Source organism: Tauraco erythrolophus, chromosome 7, assembly GCF_009769465.1.
Source record: "Tauraco erythrolophus isolate bTauEry1 chromosome 7, bTauEry1.pri, whole genome shotgun sequence".
Lineage (NCBI taxonomy): Eukaryota > Metazoa > Chordata > Aves > Musophagiformes > Musophagidae > Tauraco > Tauraco erythrolophus.
The window spans coordinates 34049813-34075241 of record NC_141471.1 but is presented as its reverse complement, the minus strand read 5'-3'; the positions used below and the strand labels follow the sequence as shown (position 1 = coordinate 34075241).

Genomic DNA, 25429 nt, shown 5'->3' with positions numbered 1-25429 from the left:
TCCCTTCTCTCTCCCAAAACTTGTAATCCACCTTCTTTTAATATTATTATCTTGTAGCCTCTCAGGACTACAACATATTTCTATAGCACCCATTAGAAGCAGAGACACATTCAGTAGTATTTGTTCTTCCTAGAACATGCACATCTTTTGACAGCACTGAATGCTTACGAATTATGACTTCTAAATCCAGTAAATAAATTTAAGAAGATTCTAGTCTGCTTTCTGCTAAAAAAGCATTCAAACAGATCTGGAACAAAACTGTGATTTTTTAATTTATTTTTTTTAAACAACTCTAATATAGTACAACACAAATGGAGTCTGTCACATTACAAGTCTCAAGGCACTTCATAAATTTCAGCAAAAGCTGACAAAGCCCTATGTAGTTAGATATGACATAGAAACAGATTTTTCAATTATTATCTTGTGTCTTAACATAGTAGTTGAATCTCAAAACAAAGAACAGAGTAAGTTCAAGAACACAGTAGCTACGAGATTCAAAGGACTCTTGAATTCAGGTTTAGAAGTTGGCAAAAGTCTCCCTTCAGATCAAAAGGAATTTACTCAAAGACAGTATTCCAATCTGTCTTTTGTTACACAAGCGGATTGCTTACAGAATAGTGTTAAAATCCACGTGCTACATAAAAAGACAGCTCTAAATAGAAGTGCTGTACCAAATACACGCAGAAACTAAAACAATTTCTATAGCAAAACCTACGTGAAGAGCAGAAAAGGCGTGTTTTTTGTATCTATACATGTGTCCACAACAACTTGCAATGTTATCTCTAATATCTACAATCCAAATTTCTTCAGAGAGGGACATCTTTTTGTTTAAACATTCCTTGCAGAATCAGAACATAAAATAAAGCTGAAATTTTATAATAGCCTCTTCATTACTATTAGTTTGCAAATATTTGAGACGTGAAGGTTGATAGTAAAATGGCCAACACATTCAGAGGAATTCTAAGGAGAAACAGTCACTAGCTCCAAATATACCAAGGTTGTTCTGTTTCTGCCTCTGTAACACAGAGTGAGTCAAGATAAGGTCAGGACCTAGAAGAGTGAAAATTCATATTGTCCTTGTAACTCCAAATATTTTACAAGCCTATATGCAGAGGAATTTCTTCACGCCATAACAAAATGGTTCTTCCTCTGAAAAAGTAGAGCTGGACATAAAAGTATGAAAATGAAAATGTCTGTGTATCTGAAGAGTCATTGTAAGCAGCTGATTGCCTGATGCATATATGGTACTTCTAGAAAAAAGTACTACTGATTGTAGACATACAGACAGATATATTTGAATATTGCACAATATGTCCACTGTTGACATCCCAAATAATATGCTTTTACTGTTTTTACTGTCTTTGCTCTGCAAGTTCAAGTGCAAATTGTTTTGTTACATCTTTGTTATACTATCATCATCACTAGACACTCCAATTTCAAGTGGAAGACCAAAAGAGTATAGATATGTCTTTGGATGTCATCTAATATCTACTGAATTATTCACTTGCTGGGGTATATTCACATGGTTTAATGCACCTCACACACAAACATCTGCCCTACTATTCCCAGGTCGCTTAGGCCATGGAAAAGCGAGTTCCGTAGGCCCGAAACTTTCATACCATGTCATTACACAGTAACAAATACAGTAGCTGTGCTTTTGCTTGAAGGTAGTAATAGATAGGGATACAAAGCATTGGGATTTCTCTTTGGTTCTGTGATTTCTTAGAGCCGTCCAGAGCAGGACTCTTCCTTCTCGTGTTCTCTGTTGAAAGAAAACGCCAGGACTGCTGAGCTCTGCTGCTCCTAGCGTAGTTCCACTTTGTGCCCTAAAAATTCTTCCCTCTAAACGGGACAAAGTGTAAAGCGAGAAAAGAAAACTTTGGTTCCTTCCAGCTATTATTCGCAACATGAGTGTGAAGTAGATATACATGATGGCAAGTATGAATTGTTTTCACTTCAGTATTTGACTGCATATCTAGCATGAATGGGAAACCAGTAGATATACCAACATGTATCTGCATGCATCTGCAAGAAATACATTAAACACTTTTATCAAAAAGCAGTAGTACATTTACACCACTCTCAGACTCCTTATTCTACACTACAGCAAACATGGACAAGATGGCAATTCCAGCCATTCCTTACAGACCTGCATAGCCCAGAGGTGCTTATAAAGCTCACTGTTTGGAAACTATTTGTTTCTATGTTCACCTAACACCATGTATAGTAACGCCCCGGCTTGTGACTGAAACCTTTAGGTGCCACTGTGTCGTGGGTTATGTTGAACCGCCCCACACACAGCCGGTCACTCCCCCTCCCCCACCCCCAGGAATGAGGGAGAGAATTAAAGGATAAACGTGAAACCCGTGGGTTGAGATAAGAACAATTTAATACAGATGATTTAATACAATGTAGGTGCTCACCACCCCTCGTATGCGAAGCCCGTCTCGTCCCGAAAACTGCAAATCCCGGACGAACGCGAGGCCCCGAAATAGAGAGGGGCAGAGAGGGAGAGAAAGAGAGAGAGAGAGAAAGGAAAAAAAAACAGCAGAGCAACAGCGCAGCAAGCGCAAAAGAGCAAAAGTGCAAAAAGAGCAAAAGCGCAAAAGCCCTTCTTCCCGGCTGACCCTCGCTTTTATACTGGGCATGACGCTGCATGATATGGAATACTAATTGGCCAGTTTGGCCCTCAGTCTTAAGTTCCACACAAATGACAAGGGGAATCGTGTCCCCCTTGTCCCAGCTATGCTCCCCCCTTATCCTGCCGTGTTTCTGTACTCCGCACACTGAAAAGTCCTTGGAGTTTCACTTCCAACCACAAACATCAGCTTGCTATCAACATTCTTCTCAGAGTGAGCCTCTGAGTGAAACCAAAACAGGGAGCTCTTCTGGCTGTTAAAAAAAAACTCTGTCCCAGCTAAAACTGGGACACACTGACAACCGCCAGCTGCATACTTGTTTAATTATACCGTATTGGAATTAGGCAGAAAAGTGGCTGGAGAATTACTACTGTGCCCGCTCTTACGATGCTTAGTCTGTTGGCTTTTTTTTTTTTTAAAATCTTCTTGCTACCAGGAAAGCGTCTCTTTGCTTAATGAAAGTTGATCACTTCAGTAATTAAAACCAAGTAGGAACCTTGCAATTCTTAAAGACACTGCACAAAGTCAAAAGTTAAATGCTGTTTTCAAACAAAAACTTGAAGAGAAATTGTAGCCTCTGAGAAGGTGTAAAGACACACAAACACATGCTAATCTTACCAGCTGGAAATGTTAAATTCCTCTTCAAAAACTAGGCTAATACCCCTTGGAAGGAAAGTGTTTACATATCTACCCTACTTTTTGATGAATCCTACATAAAAGAAGATTCAAAACTGTAAAAATGCATTCAGCATTTTTTCTTTACACTAACAAAGTTCCAACTAAAAAAACTATGGTCTTTTTTTAAAAATTAAAAATAATCTTAGATCAAGGGGTTTTGCAGGCAGATTCCTTTTCTTGTGTTCATAGTTTTAAAATCATAGAATGGTTTGGGTTGGAAGGGATCTTAAAGATCATCTAAAGTTCCAACTCCCCTGCCATGGGCAGGGACACCTGCCACTAGATCAGGTTGCTCAAAGCCTCATCCAACCTGGCCTTGAACACTTCCAGGGATGGGGTATCTCTGGACAACCTGTTCCACTGTCTCATAGAAGTTTAAAAATTTAAATTACTCAATTTCCACAAATGTACGTATCTAAACACTGGTCCTCAAAACACTTTCATTCATCACTTAAAACATGTCTTTTCCCCAGCCACATGCACAAATGGGACCGTTTCCAATCACGACTTACTCTAGGAGTAACTGAGTTGGCTGGTCCTACAAGCACACATTTGCATGCTTCAGGTAACAGACTCAGCTGTGCAAATGTAACAGACATAGGGAGAGAACGCTCACACTTCACAACTAGGTTTGCGCATCTCCAAAGCGGAACAACTGCTGCCTGCACTAGCATTTGCAACACGGCCCCTTTGCTGGGCAGTCACCATACGGCAGTATCTCTCACGGACAGTGAGAGAACATTTCACCACAAACTTGTACCTTCCCTTGGATCCATACAATTAAAGTCAGGTGAAGTTCCTAAAGCTTCCTATTGTGACAAAATACTGATAGCTCCACATGGCAGGAGGAATTAAAAAAAAAAAAAAAATCTATACAATGAATACAAACTCAATTACTGCATTGGATAATCTCATGCATGCATCAGAAAGAGCTGCACAATAAACTATGGAGAATAAAACAGTTCAAAAATAAGTATTTTGAGACAGTTTCCTCAGAATTTCTCTCTTTTTCAGTTACTATTATTGGTATTTGTCCAACATGTTCTCACAACTAAAGGTCATTTTCAGCCTATTTTTTTTTAGCAAACAGGAAATAACATTCACAAGTTAGAAGACACAAATAAAGGCATTTACTGTGTTGCTACTTCATCAGCAGTGGTCAATTTTTTTTTATGAAGTAAGCAAAGATGAGCTGGAGTAGGAAGAAAGAAGCATTTCAACATTTATAAAGCAATAAACTCTTTCTCTTTCCTCTGCTTTCCTCATGCCAATTTTAATAATAAAGCATGCAAAAAAAGATCTCAGTTGTTTTTTTTTTTTGCCAGTTCAGCACACTCTGATCTCACGCAGAGCAGCATGCTGGTATGACTCCACACACTATTGTTTTAGATTAGATATAAGGAAGAAATTTTTCATTCTGAGGGTGGTGAGGCACTGGAACAGGTTGCCCAGAGAAGTTGTGGCTGCCCCATCCCTGGAAGTGTTCAAGGCCAGGTTGGATGAGGCTTTGAGCAACCTGATGTAGTGGAGGGTGTCCCTGCCCATGGCAGCGGGGCTGGAACTGGATGAGATTTGAGGTCCCTTCCAACCCTGACCATTCTATGATTCTATGATTCAGCAGTATTACGTGAACAGAATCAGACTGGAGACTCTCGTCCTCCATACGCAAGAAGGGTGCCAGGGCGGCACACTTCAGAGCAGACAGACAGATGGCTGAAGAGAATTCCTGTCAGATCAAACAAGGGAGACTCGAGAGGACAGAGCATGGATCCAACACCCTTCATCAGGCTGAGCCACGTTCCGGTGTGCGAGTAACTTCACTGCAGCCAAAGGACTGCACCGAGCAAGTGGTGAGAATTCTTACTCAGTGAGAACGAGTAAAAACTATATTAACAGGAAAAAGTTGAATTTACTTATTCCTCAGATTATCTAGTAAAGTTAATTATAGTAAGTCACATCTTCTTGCTGTTTATAGTTAAAAGCACCAGCAGCTAATATAAAAAGCCGTTAGGCCATCTATTCTAGTCAATTTTTTTGAATTTTTTGCAAGGTCATGTAGGGATAGGACAAGGGGTAATGGCTTTAAACTGAAAAAGGGTGATATAAGGAAGAAATTCTTCACTATGAGGGTGGTAAGGCACTGGAACAGGTTGCCCAGAGAAGCTGTGGCTGCCCCATCCCTGGAAGTGTTCAAGGCCAGGTTGGATGAGGCTTTGAGCAACCTGATCTAGTGGAAGGTGTCCCTGCCCATAGCAGAGGGGTTGGAACTATATGATTTTTAAGGTCTCTTCCAACCCAAACCATTTGATGATTCTAAGACAGAGCTTTTAGTTTATTCAGTTTATTCAAGTATTTAAACAGTTGCCCTGTTTTTCCTGTAACCAGAGAAAGGTAACCTGGTTAAAAAGCTGTCACTGAAGCGGTGGTAATACTTACTGTCCAGAGCAGCAAGGCCTTATTTCAAGGATCACGTTATAATATAAATTCTTTGTAGATATTATCTTGAACCAGATGATCAGTTAGCACAATTTTTTGTCTGTTACAAGCCAACAGAAACCTGGTAACTAATTATCATCATTGTTTACTGTTCAGTATATTTTACACAGAGACGCAGGATACATCTCATCTTTCCACACATTCATGCTAAAGAGTTGTATTCCACATGGGCATGGCTTGTGGCACAGGTTCTGGCACTGACAGGAAAACCTGAAAGAAGGTTATAGGATAGCAAGCTTCTGTTTACATTCACTTAGCATAGAAAATTGTCTTCTGACATGAAAACAGACACAGCTAAATGAAAGAGAAAAGCAGCAATATTTAATTCACATTTCCCTGTTTCTGGTTATAAAGTATTCTTTAAGAAGAATCTGTTTTTGTAATCAGTATTTGAAAAGCAGAGAGAAAATTATGTACAATACTAGAACTAAAACAGTGTTTTCAAGCCATTATATCTTTTAAAGAATAGTAGAAATTTCTATTAAAATCCAGATTGATTTGATTCAGACAAACTTAAAATTATAGCAAACATTTCACTGCTTTGCAGAATGCTAGTTAACTTAGATGCTGCTTAATGTTTGGAAGAAAAACTGCAGAAAACACAAGAAAACGTGCTTGCACTAAAGAAATATTGTTGCTATATTATATGCATGTAGGCGTGTGTGCGCGCATATACATAAACACAAAGATAAATCAGTCTTATTTCTGTGATAATCTTCTATCTTCCAGTGACAGTATGCATCTTACATATGTTATCAATTGGGTTTTGAAATATAACTGTTTAAAAGATCTGTTTTTCTTCATATTCAAAAATTTATACCGGTAAAAAAGGACCAAACATTAAAAGCTTTTGATTTGACTGCATGGTCCTTTAGCAAACAACTTCTCCATAGAGTAAATTTACGTCTACTGTAATTTTAATTAAACTAATAGATTGTAGTGAAGACCAATTTGATTCTATTCTTTCTGTAAGTAAACTGGTATATTTTGTATATAAATTGCATTTTTTTTTAAGCATTAAATATATTTTCCATCAGTGAAATAACTGCACAATGCAAAAGATGCCATGAACATGACAAGTCAGAATATATTGCTTATTTCTGTTTGTGCAGGCTACTCCCTACAGTTCCTCAAAAGCCTTTGTAAGGGTCCCTAGATATTATCATAATTCTGAAAACAAACCACCTAACCAACAGAAATGGTCTGCCGAAGGTCGTTTAGATATCTTTACAGAACTGTTAGGCACAAATTCAGCATAGCTGTCAATATTATAATAATAGGATTCTTTAATAAAAAAAAAAGTGTGATCTATAATTAATACATGCATGAGAATAGGGCTTCTAGGGTAACATTTCAATATCTAGCTCGAGTAACATAAAAGCAAATACAAAGATGCAAAACAAGTTGTTCACATGGATGGAAGTTTTTTAAAAATATTTTTTTCATTCTCACTTTTTGAATTAACCTGAATAAATGAAATGTGTCTACAATCCTAGTTCCAGTTCATTCCAGTATTAGAGAAGTCTAAATATGGTATTTTCAAGTCTTTCTAATTTTTTTTATTACCTTAAAATACTTTTCTGAGATTGAAACATTTTCTCCCATCTGTCAAAATATTGCCAGCAGAATAAAGCTGGTAGTAATTTGTCAAAATATTTAATTGCGAAAACGATCTTAACATCAAGCCCAACTCCTTGAGCTACTTAGAATAAGCTGTCAAAGAGACAGTGAAAACTGAGTTTCCTTTTTTTTCCTAAAGCTACAGTTTATCATATATAACTTAAACAATGAAAATTACAATAGGTGCTCCAAGGAAACTATATATACCACTAGGCAGGCTTCCTTTCTTCATTTACATCTCCTTAGGAAAAAAATACAAACAACAGCAAAACCAAACAATAAGAAAGGAAACAACAACAACAACAAAATCGGAAAAAAAAAAAACAAAAACCACTAAGAATAAAACAAACAAAAAGCCTCGGAAAACAAAACAAATAAACCATCCTATCCATTAAGATTTTTAACAGCTACCAACTAGGAAAAAGGAAAAACTAGATATACACTGTTTCATGATTCTACTTTCATGCTTTTGATAGACATATTCTACAAACATAAAACTCTTACAGAATATTAAGGGTAAAAAGTTAAGCACTTTGAAATTACAAAATTTTGGATTAGGATTGTCTTTCACATTTTAATTTGGCTGCTGTTCTTATATGCAGTACAGCAAAAAATTTAATTAAGTGTTCATATGCTACTTAGGCCCTTTTATCAGGGGTGAATGTTGCTCATTTAACAAAAATATTTTATGATTTTTTTTTCCCCTATTCAGTGATTAAGGTTCCAAACCCAGTTTACGGAACATTATCTACAGCCTCCTCTACAAACAAAATTATTCACTTCAAAGAGGACCCTAAAATGTTCAACACATTTTACCTCTTCAACATCCCTCCAGTACAAAAGAATCCTCTTCGCTTCAGATGTTGAGCAGAGTAACCAGCTTCCTTTGCAGACCAGTTTTCTCCCAGCCTGGCCTTTTGCACATCAGCTCCCCTCACCCCTAGCCCCAGTATCACCACACTCCTCCCCTCTGCCAATCTCCCTGCCTAGCCAGCACCTCAACCAGTCCAACTCCGAAACCTAACACCCCTAATAACCTGTCTGGTATCTCTTCTGTGAATGCTCTATTAGTGTGTCTAAATATACCATGTCTTTACCTGCTAGTCTTTTAGCAAATTTTTTACTCAACCTAGACTATTGGTTCTTCAAGTAGTGAGTCATTTCTGAGCTGGGAAATAATATCCATCACAAAAGAGAAAAACAAAAGCCCTAAACTAGGACATGTGTCATCACCATGATATTGTCTTACGAACTCTCGGTTGGATCTGGCCGTCGTCTCGGAGTCTGCCCAGCTTGTCTAAGGTGGGCGCTGTGTGGACCCTGGGGTGCTGGAGGAACTTTTCCACTTCTGCAGAACACACTACAGGGTTGGGAGTTATTCCATGTAATTTAAAGGAATCCCAAGAGCCTTTCCAAGCTATAGAAACCTCTCCAATTTGTTTCCTATATCTAGAATTGTATAAAAGTCCTGTATCAGATCCTCTTGAAACACTTTTCCATCTGCATGCCTCATCTGAGTTCACCTCAGAACTAAACCAGAGCTTGAAAAAGTCCTTAAAGAACTGCTTTTTTTTGCTTTGTAAAAGACAAATCTTCAGCCATTCCATTAAGTCTGGGCTTTGCAAAAGCTTCTACCACGTGTCAAGAGGGGCAGGGCAGATGTAAATGTCAGTCCCTGAACCTCCACGCAGAGAGCTCCCAGCCATTTCATACAACATGAGATCTCCCATATAATCTTTTTATTCTTTTTAAAAGCATATAGGTTTTTTCAACTTTCCCTGTATTTTCCTCTATAGTTACATACTTAGATTCTTTCGCAAGCTCCTGTGAAAGCACCTGAAAGGTAAAGAAGTATCTGCCAACAAAAAAGGCTGGACTCTCAGATTTGGCTTTAAGAAACACTACTGAGAAGAAATTCTCTCTTTAACGGCGCTATCAAAAAAAGCTCCCGGGATGATACAAGTTATGCACTACCCTTCTTCAGAAATACGTCTAATAGTGCGTGATTCCACATGCACTGTTCCGAAAAATCTCTGTGCAAGAGTGTGTTTTATTTTATTTTTCCATTTAGGGGGTTGGGGGAAGTATGTTAAGATAGCCAAAACAAGGCTCAGGTTATTCACATGAAATAGATACTCTGAGAACCCAGAGTGAAAGCACTACATTCCCAACAGTGTTTTCATTTCCAATAACTATAGAAAGACAGAATCTGTAGTACACACCATAAGATCCATGGAAACAGGATTTGACCTTTGAGCTACGGACACAATATTTTAGATGGGCCTTATCCCAATATATCACTATAATAGGCAGTACAAGAAATGACACAGGTTTGCTACTGAACTGTAACTTGTCCAGTATAGCAGATTTTGAAAGACACATTTAATAAAGCTAATCTGGTTTTGCAACTTCCAACAAATATTGGTTTTCTGTTAAACCTATTAATTCTTACACATTAGTTTCTGATAATCATATTTGAGGGAGAAAAGGAAATGGGAAATACAACGGACTGAATCAAAAAGCTTAATTTCCCTGAGAGCGGTCAGATTTTTAAGCTCCTGCAAAAGAAGCTTAGAGCTAGGTATTTCATTCAAATAAAATTAATTTTTAAAAAGCAGCTAAAGGGCCTAAAACAACATGCAGGCTAACATGTTTGTGTCTCACTTATATTTTCAAAAAGATCAGCTTACGGAGATATTTAAATGCTTTTCAAAATACCATATACTGAACTCTTCTCAAAACGGAGCCATATATCTGAACAGGTAACTGCCTAATTCAGCCTAAAATGCTGTTGGCCTTCCTTACTGCAAGAGCACATCGCTGCCTCCTGTTCAGCTTGTCAGTCAGGACCCCCAGGTCCTTTTCTGCAAAGCTGCTTTCCAGGCAGTTGGTCTGCAACCAGTATTGGTGCACGTGGTTATTCCTCCCCAAGTTGAATTTCAACAGAGAGATGCAAAGTCCTGCATGAGGTGTCTGTTGGTCTATTACTCCAACCTGTCAAACTCCTTAATCTTTTAAGCAGTACTGGCGCTAGTAATCAACCTCTGGGACACTCCCAACCCTTTGATCCTGGCAGCTCAGCCAGTTTTCAGTCCACCTCCCTGTTCACTTATCTGTCCATACTTCATCAGTTCATCCATGAGAATTTTATAGGAGACAATGCTGAAAGCCTTACTGCAGCAGAGATAAACAACATCCACTGCTCTCTGTTCATCCACCTTGCTAGTCATTTAATTGCAGAAGGCTGGTCAAGAAGGTTGGTCAAGCATGACTCTCCTTCATAAATCCACGCTGACTTATCCAAATCACCTCCTGAAGACAGGAACGACGTTTGCTTTCTCCCAGTCCTCAGGAACCTCTCTCAAATTTCACAGCCTTTCAAGGACAACCAAAAGCACCCTCCACAATGACATTGGGTCAACCACCTTAACGCTCATAGGTGCACCCCTTCAGCTCCGATGGACTTGTATGTGTTCAGTTTGTTCAGATTCTCCGATCCTCCTCTACTGAGGGTCAGTTTTCAGTGCTCCAGACCTTCCTACTGTTCCCATGGGCCTGGGATTCTTGAAGGTCAGTCTTATCAGTAAGAACATAGGTGAAGAAGGTATTGAGTGCCTCAGCCTTTTCCATGTTCCCTGTCACTAGATTCCCTGTCGCATTCAGTAGTGGGCTCACACTTTCCCTAGTCTTCCTTTTGTAGCTGATACACCTGCGGAAGCCCTTCTCATTGCTCTTGTCCTTAACATCCCTTGCCAGATTCGACTCCAAATGAGCTTTGGCTTTCCTAACCTGGTACCTCCTCCCTGGTCCTGCAAAGTCATCTGCCTCTGCCTCGACATCATTAACACTTCCTTTTAATGTCTGATTTTTGTTAGGAGCTCCTTGTTCATCCATGTAGACCTCCCAGTACTTTTGCTTAACTGTCTAAATATTAGGATGGATTGTTGCTGAGATTGGAAGAGGAGATCAGCCAGCCTTACTTGACCCCTCTTCTCTCCAGGACCATATCTTTTTTAATTGTGGTGTAGCATGGTATCAGGGCTGTACCTGTGTGCACACAAGTCATTAATTCCCTGGGTGTCCCAGGAAGTCCCCAGGTAGTGCTCTACAAAGGGGAAATAAAAGACTTATTTGCAACTAGAGTATTTGCAAATACTAACTAGAGTTAGTATTTGACTAATTGCTAAAGAAGCTTGCCATGTGGGAATTTTGGACAGTTCTAATGATTCCCTCAGACAGGTCCTGCTGTGCCTCAACAAACTCATCTGCTTCAATGTCCTGATTAACATTCTGAATGGAGTCTCTGGCCATTCTAGAGAGACACTCAGGCAGTTTCTGCAGCAGAATTAACCAAATTGTATATAGATTAGACACTTGCAAATAGTAAACCGTTCCTCTGAATGCAGAAATGGTCACATACAACAATCTTTTAGTTAAGATTATTTATACAAGATTTGTACCTAGTTGAAGGCAATCTATAGCGAAGTATCATGGACATGCTAGAGAGGTCACATAGGGCCACAAGTCAGCTAGGTTATGATAGGGGGATTCTTTTTTATAAGAATTCAGCAGAATCGTGTTTAGAGAGTCCCATGCAATCCAGCCGAAGACACTGTTGAGAGAACCTACCACCCAGACCAGCAAGTGATTGCTTTATTCAAGAGATTTTATTGTTGTGGGAGTCTATGCAACATGCTTTGACTATGGGACACTCCAATACTGTATTTGTTTCTTTTCACTATGCGAGTCCATGACTTGAAAAGCCATCATCAGTCATAGATCCTTTGTAAGTGATGATTTTTGTTTATCAGTATCAGTACTTTGTAGGCACCTCACATGTCGAGGTGGAAAACAAAATGCAGCCACTTGATATAGGAACTGTTAATGCTAGCATATGCCACAGGTGCAATCAGCAGGCCAGACCAAAGAATTAACATGATCAAAATTTGCATATATAATGAATGAATTGCATTCCTGCTTCTAAAATAATACTTCTCTCTGCATCATGCACTTGTACTACTACGCTATTATGATGATCTGAAAAATGAATATGACAAAGTACTGCATACAAAGTACTTCAAGCATGCACTTAAAAGACATACTTACCATCAAATACATCAAATCTCATTTTTCATTGAAAGAACATAAGCAGATCGTCGCCTTTATAAAAAAAACACTGACAGCCACCGTTTTGGCATCTGTGTTGAGAAGGGATAATAATCTGATGGATATGTGACTACATGAAAAAAATAACTAATTAGAAAAACACTGTAATCATTAGACAAATATGTACATAAAATGTACGTAGTTTGCAAACAATGCCCTTTCTTTTATGCCTTTATCTTTTCAGCCTTTTCCTTTCTCTACTCCTGACAATGCTGACACAAAAAAAACTCCTGTCTAACAAATAATTGTAAGCATTCCACATGTATTTTTAAAAGACAGCAGAGTACATAGACAGATTTCAACATGGGTTGCCATTGATGGTATTTTAGACTTTCCTAGTTGTTTTATTTAACTTTTAATAAGTTTAAAGTTATCGAAAAGCCCTCTGTACAAAGTTCATGTCCATTTCTGGCAAATAAACAGCTGAGTAATAAATTAGTCTACAAAACAATTGAGGAGGGTTTTATTGTAGTAATCTATTTTTGATAATGTTAGCATATTTATTGAAATGATTTAGTGTCAATTTAACATTTATTTTACAAATCTGATCTCAAAAGAAATTACAATCAAAAATATACGTAAAAAAAGTAAGACTAGCTATATTGTGAAATACTATAGGGAATGAAAAAAATAACTGTTCACACACATTGAACCTAGAGACTCACAAATTTGATATGGTCAATGTAAAGAAAATTTTTATGTAAATTCCAATTCCTTTATCTGCTTCCACCATAATCTTTATCTTATACTGTACATCCCCAATATATCAAAAAGAATTGGTTTTGGTAGCATTGTGATGATTCTTACAATATTTCAACTCTTCTTCAGTTCTGCGAATAACTTCATGAAACTGCAACTCTGAACGTTGACATGGTATTACAATAAATAACTATGGAATTTGTGTGCTAATTTTATTTTATTTTTAAAGAAATCACTGCAATACCTGCATGGATCCGCGTTTAGAAAGATCTCTATAGCATGAAAACAAAAATTTTCTCTGATAAACCTGACAGACATTTATTACTGAAGATAATTTTACAAGAGTCAAGATTTAATTAGCTCATCCTTCAGATGTACTTTGAGGCCTGGACACCAATTCACGTATTTCACTGCTATTGGCTTGGATTGAGTTAATCTATTAAGAAAAATGCATAGTTTTAATAAATTATAAATCATTTCGCCAAAGTAACTATCTTGGAAAAGCCAGCAAATAGTTCCATTGCTCAGAATATTCAATATTCAATTAATATGAAGCAAGCAATACTATTTTAAACGCTTCGGCGTTGTGCTCATTTACTTCTCTGAATCAGATAACACTTTTTGTTGCTCACTGTCAAGTTTAAGACAGTCATTTACAATATCAATTCCCATTAAAGAAAATTAGACTGGGGAATAAAGCATAAGTAGTTATGCCTGAAGTGGTATTTTTAAGAATGGTAAAAATTATTAAGGCAAAGTGAAAGGACAGAATGGCCCTATCTAGAAAAGAGTGTTCCATTCTTTGGTTACCAAGTAGGGAACAGGTCTTTGTGTGAATGACCAAATTCGTAACAATGCTGGGATTTCAGAGCAGTGCAGACAAGTATTTGTCAAACACGGATGTCACATATTAAGATGTATGAATAACTGTAATCCATTATTGCATTCCTTATCTACATTAATAAATGAAGAAGAATGAAGGAGAAAGAGGGCAAACAAAAATAAAACCCTTCACTGCAGGCTTCTAGTCATCATGCGTGTTAAGACAGCTCTCGTAAAGACCAACAACATGCATCCCAGACATTTGCCATCTGACTCTGTTCACCATAGTGCAAGAAGTAATTTTGAAGAAAAAATGCAAAATATATCTATGATTCGTATTAACCATTTTTAAAAAACCTGAAAGATGGCACTCAGAAACATCATACAAGCAGCATGATCTAGAAGCCTTTAAAAATATTTCTTCATCACACACAAATATACAGCTATAACAAAAGTACAAATAAATCAACTTTGAATTTTCTGACTCAATAATAAAAAAATCTATTGTACGCAACACTGGAAAATACTTTTCAACTGTTACAAATTAGAATTAATGTCTCATTAAAAAGGTATTTCTTATTGTTAAAATATTTATGCAAAATTTGTAGGTTCTGCACTGAATATGTAAGAAAATATATTTAAGCTGATGCTGCAAAGACAAGAAACAGACCTCAGTCAGCAGGACACAACACAAGACCTGTGGGTGCCCAAGGGAAATAGTGAAGTGATGCATCAGTTTAACACAGAGAACAAAGCACAGGGCTGCCCAGAACGCTTTATTCATTCAGAATTGTTACTCACAATTCAGGGAAAATTGGGAACCATTACTCTAAACAGACCAAAGACTGAAATGATAGCATTGTTCTACAAGGACAGCTTTTTATTTTACTTCATTAACTTTGCCTTATTCGATTTTGCCAAGCCATGAGCCTAGCTTTGGTATTAAACATGTTCGTCATTTACTACACTTACACCCCACCACTATAACAAAGTCTGGCACCTGAATTCAGAAAAGGGTTGGGCAGAATCCCAAACCACTAAAAATTAGTTTGTACTTTTGTTGCTTCACAAGCCTCTAAAGCCACAAAGCTGTGAAAGTTACTTTTCATTACAAAAGGCACCATCAAGAATTTATTACATAAACATTTATGACTCTGTATGATCTACGCACCAATTGGGATTTACCCATCCTCATCTCAGGCAAGTTCTGGTGCTAACAGACAGGTCTCACCCACCAATGCCAGTCTGTAAGTCCCAGCTGAATCAGTACAGATTTTTTTGTTGTTGCTTTTTGTGTTTGTTTGTGGTAGGTTTTTTTTAAAGACATTAGCTATTCCTCATCAGCCCTGAAATTCAAGGCAAGAAATGCAATAACAACCAACTTCTGCTGCTGAAATTTCTCTTCAGGGAATCACTGTCTTTCCAGCAACTATTGACTACATGGAATGAGAAACAGTTAGAAACTGCCTCAACAATTCTCAGATGAATGCATGTTATCCTATTAACAAACACTTCATTTCATGGGAAGGTAGGCAAAGAAAGAAATGTTAAGTGTGGAGTCCTTTCCAAACTATCCTGCTGCCACGGCAGCCTGGATGGAAGGCTAAAGCTAACTTGTGTTCTGCTTGCCCACGGGTTTTGCCCAACTGGAAGCATAACCCATAGCAATCAGCCACCTCTGCCTTTTGGGGACACGGTTGTATGCCCTGCTAACTCTGAAGTGCTTTACAGAACTCAGAAAACAAGTAATAACCAAAAGCTTAATTTTGTAACAAACAACTTGTTCGGCTCTGTTTGTGCCACCTGACTTCAAAGGCAGGAATTCTTTTTAATCAGCCAAGGAAGAAAAGAATTGTACACCAGTTGAATGTGGATTCATTAAACAGAGCTGTATCTGAGGACTAAATTAGGTATAGGGAACAGAAGGGAAAAAAAAAAAAATCTGTATCTTAAAATGCGATAGGGTCCATTTACGCTCCTAGATGAGATTACTTTTCTCTACAATACATTACCCAAAGGCACTTCCAAAACTGAGGGAGTATATTACATGGCACTAATCAGAACTTTTTTCTAAGTAGGTCAAATGTTGAAACAAAATCTTGAAATCTTATGCACTGTTAAAAAGAAAAAAACCTCCTGAAAGCAGTATAGTCAAGGTGCTAATCACTTTCTAAAATATAAAAACCTTCTGCATAAAAATTAAGTGTAGCACTTTAAAATGCAGTTATACACACCTGAGGTTGTTCTTTCACTGTCATTTTAATTCAGTTTTTAATAACCAACTGAATTTTAATTAGATGAATGATTTTATTTGCATATACAGTTCTTTAACTTCACAAAGATTGACTTGTTTAACATTTAATTTTTTCTGACATCAGAACATCCCCAGTTCCAAATGGTCAGGCATATTTAGACTTTAGGAATATGTTCTTTGTCTAGAAGAAAATGACTAAGGTAAACTAGGGGTTTTTTTCTTGGTTTTATTTACAGTAGGTATATTCTATCTTTGAATAGGTGTGCTTGAGAATAAGGCATCATGGGGAAAGACACTGAAGGTACTAACAAAACCGAAGGAGAAATAGCTTTGCTGTCAAACTTCAGAAGAGGCAATTCTGACCTCAGGTTCCAGGCAAACACCACTTACACACTGTCCTGAATGTACTGTCCTGTACTGCACATAACTGCAAATTCAAAAACTAAAAATTTCTTTAGTAGAGTATGTTTTCTAGTCATTATTTTAAAGACTAACTGAAGATTATCCATTATTATCTTCATGCTTTCTTTTAAAATTCAGAAACAAAGTACATATATCTTCATGGATGGGTACAGAGGGAGGAGTTGCCATGGATTTATATGGAAATACCATTAACCTCTCTGAAGGCTTATGCAGTAAAGCTCTGCCTGCCTTCTGAGCTAACTGAAAACTGTTTGACTGCAATTAGGACAGCACTGAACCCTTGCTGCTAAAATGTAGGCTCTATTAGCTTGGGCATAATACCAACATAGCTTTCTGTAATCTCCAGATGCAGACAGAATCATCTTCCAGCTGTTTGCAGCATGGAAACAGTAAACCCACATCTGTCTAAAAAGGAGATATTGACTTACTGATGTTACAGCTATAAGTGCAGAATTAGGATTATGAATTTTGCTAAAGTATAAACTAATAGTAGAACGATGACTGGAAGCAACTGAATCAAAACTGAATACAGATAAAATATGTGAAATATTATTTACTTTCATTAGAATTGGATAGAAAAAAGTAACTTGTTGAGGAGTACAGTGCTGTAGTTTGGTTTTGAAAATAGAGCCGAAGTAGCTTCCTGAAGGTGAGATTGAGAAAGGCCCAAGGGGAAGTTGCACCTTTACGACTCAAGAAAGCAGCTTAGTAATGCACTATATCCCCACTGCTGCAAACTGTGCTTCAGCAAGAGCTTCACATAAGTGAAAGGTATGTTTTAATTGTTCATGGGTTCGAAGGGTTTTCTGGTCTATAATTTGGAGGGTTTGGTCTATAATGATGGAGGGGTTTTTTTTGGTTTATATGGGAATAAAGAACAATTCTGGAAAAGAAAATAGCTTGTCAAGATAAGCTGCTGTGTCTTATGCAAAATGTAGTAAAATACTGTACTTGCACGCGTATCGCCTGCATCCTTGTTACTATAATTCCTTGTAAATAACACAGGAGATAATCAAGATCCTCATATAATCACATAAAATCAAAGAGAGTCTAGGATGCTATCTTGCAGAAAAAAAACAGATTATCACAGTGAAGACTATGACAGAAGGTTCTTTGGAAATGAGAGGATCCTACCTACGTACACAACATTACTGTCCAAGTGAATGTTTGGTTTATTTATGTTCTTTACATACATAACTTGCAGGCTATACATTACTATTGGCTATGTGTCTAAGAGGCACATAGTAATAATATGTAAATTTCATTTTCAAGCCCAAGTCAAATTCTGGAATGATTCCGTATTTCCTCCCTCAAGTTAACTTATTGTGAGTTAATTCAAGACACCAAACGCGGTTTCATAAAATAGTATGTAGGCTTCCACACATTTTTTCTGGTCTACAAGTATGTGTTCAAGCATGAAAAACAACCTAATTAGCGAATAACTAACTAAGGAAAAACAGTCTTCAGCAGACACACTCCAAGTTTTGTCATGCCTTCACGAAAAATAAAGTAGCTCTCCTAATTCAATCTCCACACTAAATACTCTTAGTAGACATGGACGACATAAGAGAGAAGGCTTTGGTTTTAAACCATAACTATTCATTAAGAAACTACTGCATGGTCTTTTCAGACAAATACATGCCTGACAAAAGATTATATTGTTTAGAATTTTTGGCAATTTATTATTAAACAGTGTTCAGCTGTATGTAACGTTTCTAAATGCAGCAATTCAGAGTAAGTGAATACATAAAAGGATAAATCTGGTTCACACAGTCTAAAATCTTTGTCACAGTCTGGGAAGACACTACAACAGGGAAAAAATTCAGAAGAAAAATCTTCATCTGTCAGTCAAAGATTCTCCTGGCATAATTTCAAAACTTTACTCCCACTTTGCTACACGTTTTGATATAAAAGTTCATCCTTTCAAATTATCATGTTAGACTAAGCTAGCAATCTTGCTAGAAGATCTGCAAACAGAAATCTGTCAGAGTAAAAAATGGTTGCGATCCCCAAATCATGCTTATGACCTCACATCTTAAAATTCAGAATTTTGTTTCTTCTTAAATACTCTGTTCCTTTGCCTAAACTAATTTTGTTATGGACCTCTTTACTCCTCTCCCTGTGAAGAGAGATATGAAAGGAATTGGAATCATCACACCAAACATGAAATGAGTAATGCTGTTCACAGTTATTCAATAACTTGTACTATTTATTTTCAAATTATTTATTCAGTGAATATTTTCTGCTGTATGGAAACAACGCATTAAGTCCTGCAATCTTGGTGCCTTATTGGTATAAAATGCATAGAATTTGCAAATAGATGCCATGTGAAAAAAAGAAAAATAAACCTCCTGAGTTATATGACAGTTTCTTAAATAAATGGCAGCAATAACAATCTTTTGCACAACAAGGATTTGACAAATAATAAGAAGGTAATGAAAATCTACAATTACCAGGATTATAAATTACGGAATCGACAGCAGGATTGTTTTCATTTACGAAGCCAAAAGTAATTATAAATAATGCAATAAGAGAGCTCTAGTAACAGCCTTGGTTAAGAGTATCAAATGAGCAAGCTGAGCATAATTCTTAAAATGCAACGGCACTAAAGAGCAGTCAGAGTGATAATAATAATTGTCAGCATCTGCTATTTCACTGCAATAGTGTATCAAATCCAACTGTAAATATAGGGGGGTTTAAGCCTTCTCACCAAGTTGTATACTCTCCTGCTTCCTCTACTTTCAAATATTGACATGCAAGGATCATGCCTCACACAAGAATACAGGACGAAAAAATTATAATCAAGAATAAAATGACTTACCAACATTTAAAACACAAGAGGTGCAATTCTAGACAGAAACTCAAATAGAACAAATGTTTTCCAGCCTTTATTAAAATATTCTCAAGTTATTTGATAATTTTAACTGAGTTCCTACAGAATTCCTGTATATTATCCAAACTATTTCTATCCAATTTCATCTTCCACCAACATTGAGTAGAAAATTGGACCAACAAAATCAATCATACTACTCAATGAACTGTATTATCCAAAATCCTCTGTTAACTCTTGAAACTTATATGGCCAGAATGATGTGCTGACCTTATCTGAGATACAGAGGACGCAACTTCGAAGGTTCAGAGAAGCTTTAAAATGTCACCACTTCCTACAAGCTACAAAACCCTCCGAATCTGACTAAGTTGGGCTTCATAACCACAATCTTCCTTTTGGATTAAAAAAAGTGCTGGGAAATATCAAACCCCACCTTTATTCTAAACATGACTGAAGTTATATTTCCTATAAGCACTCAGAAACTGAAGGTGGGAGTGCACCATGGAAGTGATATAGAATTCTAATTATGGCCCACACGTCATTTACTCTCTCTCCACAGTAACTACGGAAGAAGACAAATGCAGGCTGGACCTTCCAAATACCTATGACAGGGAGGGAGATTACAGACAGATGAAGCAAAGGAATGTGCCATTGCCACAGAGACATTCCAAAGCGGCTCCTAAGCACCTTCTCCTATAAACTGTGAAATCCTAGATAGCTCCATTACTTCCATGTGACTCCAGAAACAACTACACAGACAGTGCGATATTAAAGACTCTCCCTCACCATTCCTCCTTCTGACCTCCTCCCACCCACAGAAGTATTATGCGATCAGATTTTAGAAACTTCATTTAAAATATCCTACATACCCTCCCACTCAGAGCAATGGTCATAGACAGTATGCTGACTTGTATTACATTTAACATATTAAAAAAAGAAAACTGCTAACTGAAGACTACTTTGAGTGCTACATATTTCCTAGTCAGAAGTTTGATTTTAAGATCTGACCTGCCTTTTTGTACATTATTTATTTTGTCTGTGTTATGGATACAGAAACAGTACAGTTCTAAACTAGAAAAATTTATTTGGGAAGGGGTGGGTGGTGTGCAGCAACCTTTTCCATAACATTAACACTGCATAGCACAGAAGCAGCACAGAAAAAGTCACCCTGGAATTATTTTACATGTTTGCACACCGTTTCACTTACAACTAACTGCAAGAGAAAAAAAGCGAACTAGAGGAGGAAAACTGTCTAACAGCAAGCTGTACTTGGAGACAGATTTAAAAAAAAGTCAGTCTCTTGGCTTGAAAGAATTCCTCCCTCCCAATAGTCAGAATCCAATGAAGTTCATTAATTTTAGTGATAGACAATTGAACAGTTAATACAAACAGTAAGTCTACACTTTTTATAACCATCAACACCACAAATTTTGGAACGGATAATATAAGAATTGCTTTGAGATGAACTACTGGATTGGGAACACTGGTCTGAATGACCAGATCGCTTTGAGGTCCTAGACATTAGGCTCTGGTAACACAGGTAATTAAATTCCAAGACTTTATAGCCACAATGGCTATTTCTAAGAACAAGAGAGATGGCCTCAGGAACAGTATTAAGCATATCTGAATCCTAGAGAGAAGAGGAAAAAGAACTGAAAATTTGGTATTTCAAAATTTAAACAACAGGTCCCCCCCACTATTCGGCTGAAATGTCATATTTTTAAAACAATAGCTTTTTGCCTCACATTTTGTCACAAATTTGATACTAACATTTAAAAAAATTTTCCTCTGTACACAAAAGAGCTAAAAAACTTATTTTTAGCTTCATTTCCTAAGGAAATGAAACTTATCCGTTAGGCCCTCATCACAATAACTTCTAAAGTCATAGAATGATTTCTGCCAGGTCTGACAGGGTGTAAAACATGTTAGGTTCCCAAAAAAGGCACCTGGGAGAGGAAAGGGAATTTAGCTAGGGCTCCCACTGTGGGGTTGCCTTCACTAGGCATCAGAGAGAACACCTGGGAACTCCTCCCTGCCAGCTCTGAGACCAGGCTGCTGTAGTTGTTTTGCTTAGAGGTCTAGGTGGAGGTGGGGGGAAAGGAAAAGGCTGGGTTTGTTTCATTGACTTGTTTGCTTTAATGAAAGCTGAGATGATTGTACATTCACATAACTGCAGTTCAGTTGCAAATGAAAGTGGCATTGACCAAATCCCTCACTCATGTATCTAGTCCGAGGTCCACCAAAACTTTAAGAACAGTGTCAATTTGCTGAGGATCCAGTATCAGACACTGCAATGCAGCAAAGACTGAAGTGGTGAAATTTGTTGGTGACGTGAATGAGGGAAAAATCTGAAGAATTCCAAGAGGATCTCCTGTAGATGGAGAACTGGGCAAAATAATAAGACTAAACAACTTTCATGTAAAGAAGCAGAGTGCAATATTAAAGGTTAAGATGTCTGCAAAACAAGCTTATTTTGTCACTTCAGTAGGAACAAATTACTTGCTAATGACCTTTGTGTTGCTCAGACGGGCAGTGTGGATGGCCTCAAAGAGCAATACATTCTGCAGCTATTATTTACTCTGTAACTTATTCACTGCTGTTAGATTTTAAATTTTATTTCCTTACAAGACTTACTGAGTGTTTTCCTTGGTGGCTCTCCAAAAGCATCAGTAGGTAAGAGTGGCTGGCAAGCGCAAGGCCTGTCCTAGCTGAACCTTCCACAGTCCACCATGTTTTCTTGTGCAAGATTCAAGTGGAATTACTTCTACTGTTTTTCAGAATGAGAATGTAAGTATAGTAGTTTCAAAACCTTATTTTTACCAGCCTCATGAAACTCACAAAACATTTGGCTTAATGTTTTTACCTTTCAAAAGTGAATATTCGAAATACGAGTAGAAAACATAGAAGTCACTTTGCAAATACACGTTGTAGAAACTAAAAAGTATCAATGTGACTAGAAAGCTTGCAGTAAAATAACATGAATTAAGACTCTGAAATCGTGTGATGAATTAAGATCTTCAAATGTATTATCAACATTTTAATTATGTCTTCCTTAGGAAAAACACCCATTACCGGGACTTTTTTGTCCGTTTTGTGTTTGGGTTGGGCTTTTTTTGCTAGAAAAATTATCATTAAGAAGTTGCTAATACATTCCAAGTAAAGCTATTACATAAAGAAATATACTGACAACCCAAATTCACGCATCCCACTAAATGAACAATGTTATAAAACAGACTCTGAACTGATATACCCTAAAACCAGGGAAGGGCACATTTAGCCACATCACAGACACATTATAGATAAGGCAAAAAGAAATAACTGTTACAGCTGAAACCCTTATTACAACTTTTGTCTGCACACTGGGAATCCAATCTAACTCCCATTCAGACCAGTAAATATAGGCTAGAGATTTCAACTGTACTGCTGCCGAAACACCAGGCTTGAGCTTCATTCAGACTTTATGGTTGATCAACAGTTTTGTGAGCACAGCAAGCCTAAAATCAGCTTCTTTTAGCCTTAACTATACAACTCCACTGTAAGACTACTTCACTTTAGGTAATCTAGTGTATGTAGAAGTGAAACTACTGAAAAGCATTTGCTTGTTTATTTAGCCTATTATTTAGGCTTTTTAACTATAATAATTACCACTAATAGAGCCTGCAACAGAAACCACGAAACAAGAATTTTCCAATCACGACATGCTAATAACAACCAACATAGATGGCTTTAGCTTGTGAAGGACAGTACAGCATAAGATAAAGCACTTGGGAGAGACATGGAAGTTCATTTTTCAATTAATGCAAAAACCATCAATTAACCACCTTTCAGATCTTATGGGCTTGCATTCGTTTTTCAACTGTTATTATTATTTTGGTAGGTAGCTTGTAATTTATCAAGAGAATATACCCTTCTGACCCTGCATGAAGTTTGCTGCTAAGGCAGGAATGTGTCTAGATTTGTTTACTATAAACAACACATAAGATCATTTTTTATTATTATGAAACACTAACATAAAGCAATACATCCTATTCAAATTTTAATCACTGAGGATCATTTCCAATTCAATTTTCAATTTAGATCTTAAACAAAAGGAACTTACCAGCTAGAGCGTACATGGTCTCATTTATGTAACTCATGGTGGTTTAGAGAGCTAGCAAGGCTGTTCTGATATTAAAAGCAACAATGAAGGGAAGTGGTTAGTCAACTAGCTGGTTCTGTTATTCCCTCCCACCTCTTAGAGCAGTACCTAACTCTATAGGCTCATAATTCAGTTTATCATCTCAGTTCTTCCTTTTATTTGTTTAAAAAAAAATAATAAAAACACCACCACACCAGTGAATTATTACAGTGTTTCAAATCAGATGTTCAATAAAATACTAGATACAACGTCCAAACAGTAATAATCTCTGATTACTCAAAGAAAAAAAAAAATCTAATATCCCCCCCCCAAAATCTACCTAGGAGTAGTTTTTCTCATTGCTGCTTTGCACTGAAGCTAATAAAATGCAAAACATTCTGCATTAGTAGGGATGGAAGAATAAATTAGCTGTATATATCATTAGTCAAGTTACCTAATAGACTTAATCTAGCTGACTTTGGAGTCAACAGACAGTAATTTTTAAGCAGGCATTTACGCATCTGTACATGAATAGGGGACGCTATCTAACAAAATATTAGTATTTTGTAACCACTTCATACAGGTGAAAGTGGCTGAGGGTAAAGAGCGACAGAAAAGAACTAAAAATGAAATAATTATTTTTTAAGTAATATGTTTAATTTTTGCCTTAAAGCCACATCTGTAAACGTATTTTCACACTCACACTGTATGCTTCTTTGTTTCAGGTAACAATCTGGTTCTGTGGAATTTATTTCAAATTACAGTTGCACTGATGAGCCATGTTTTTTTTGCTAATACACAATATTTAACACCACAACGTAAAAGCAGCTCAAAGAATTAACACAATCTCAGTGTCCTCATTTAGTAAGCTCCTTTAAACACAAAGAATTTCCACTTTTAGCAACAGTATCTGGAAAAAAACAAGACATTTCCCTTTGTTGTTGTGCATTAAAATAACATTAAACCATTAAGACAAGTTGGTTAAAGCTAAGCCACCGAAATAGCCCGAGTTTATCTTTACATTTGTGGTCTCATGGTTTATTCAATGCTTTCCTCTGGCACTTGTAAAACACATCAAAGATTTAGTGTCTAAACAATGCAGGGGTTTAGATGTTTTGAGTACTTGTGATAAATCATAAGCTACACCAACGTGCAACTTCTCTCCCTACCAAAAAAACCCTCACGCTAAAAAAACAACACTTGAGTGAAGCAGAAGGAACTGCACCCTCTCTGCTCCTCCCACTGCAACACATGCACTGCCCAAGACAGCAGCCTACAACAGCTCTCTAGCTTTCTTGAAAGAATGACCTTGCCACCAACCAGCAGACACCGTCGTACTTCACTTTCTCTCACATTTGTTCCTGACTTCCATCCCTAGAGATTGTCCATCTAACACAATGGAGAAGGTGCATTTCGTAAGAATTTTCAACGTACCTAACAAAAGGCCTATCACTCATACATCATGCGACCATCATACATCAGCGGGTCCAGAGGAGGGCCGCGAAGATGATCCCAGGGCTGGAGCACCTCTCCTATGAAGACAGACTGAGAGAGTTAGGGCTGTTCAGCCTGGAGAAGAGAAGGCTCCAGGGTGATCTTATAGCAGCTTTCCAGTGCCTAAAGGGGGCCTACAGGAAAGCTGGAGAGGGACTTTTTACAAGGGCAGGTAGTGATAGGACAAGGGG

General features: G+C 37.3%; 1 protein-coding gene across 1 annotated transcript in view; it reads right to left on the bottom strand.

Moving 5' to 3' along the window:
- The window catches only part of HDAC9 (histone deacetylase 9), a 412038-nt gene extending 388291 nt beyond the window's left edge, over nt 1–23747 (bottom strand). The window contains 1 exon segment of the mRNA XM_086615076.1: nt 23727–23747. Within this exon segment, the coding sequence (XP_086471202.1) occupies nt 23727–23742 (16 nt within the window). The 5' untranslated portion in view covers nt 23743–23747.
- Between the last annotated feature and the right edge of the window lie 1682 nt (nt 23748–25429).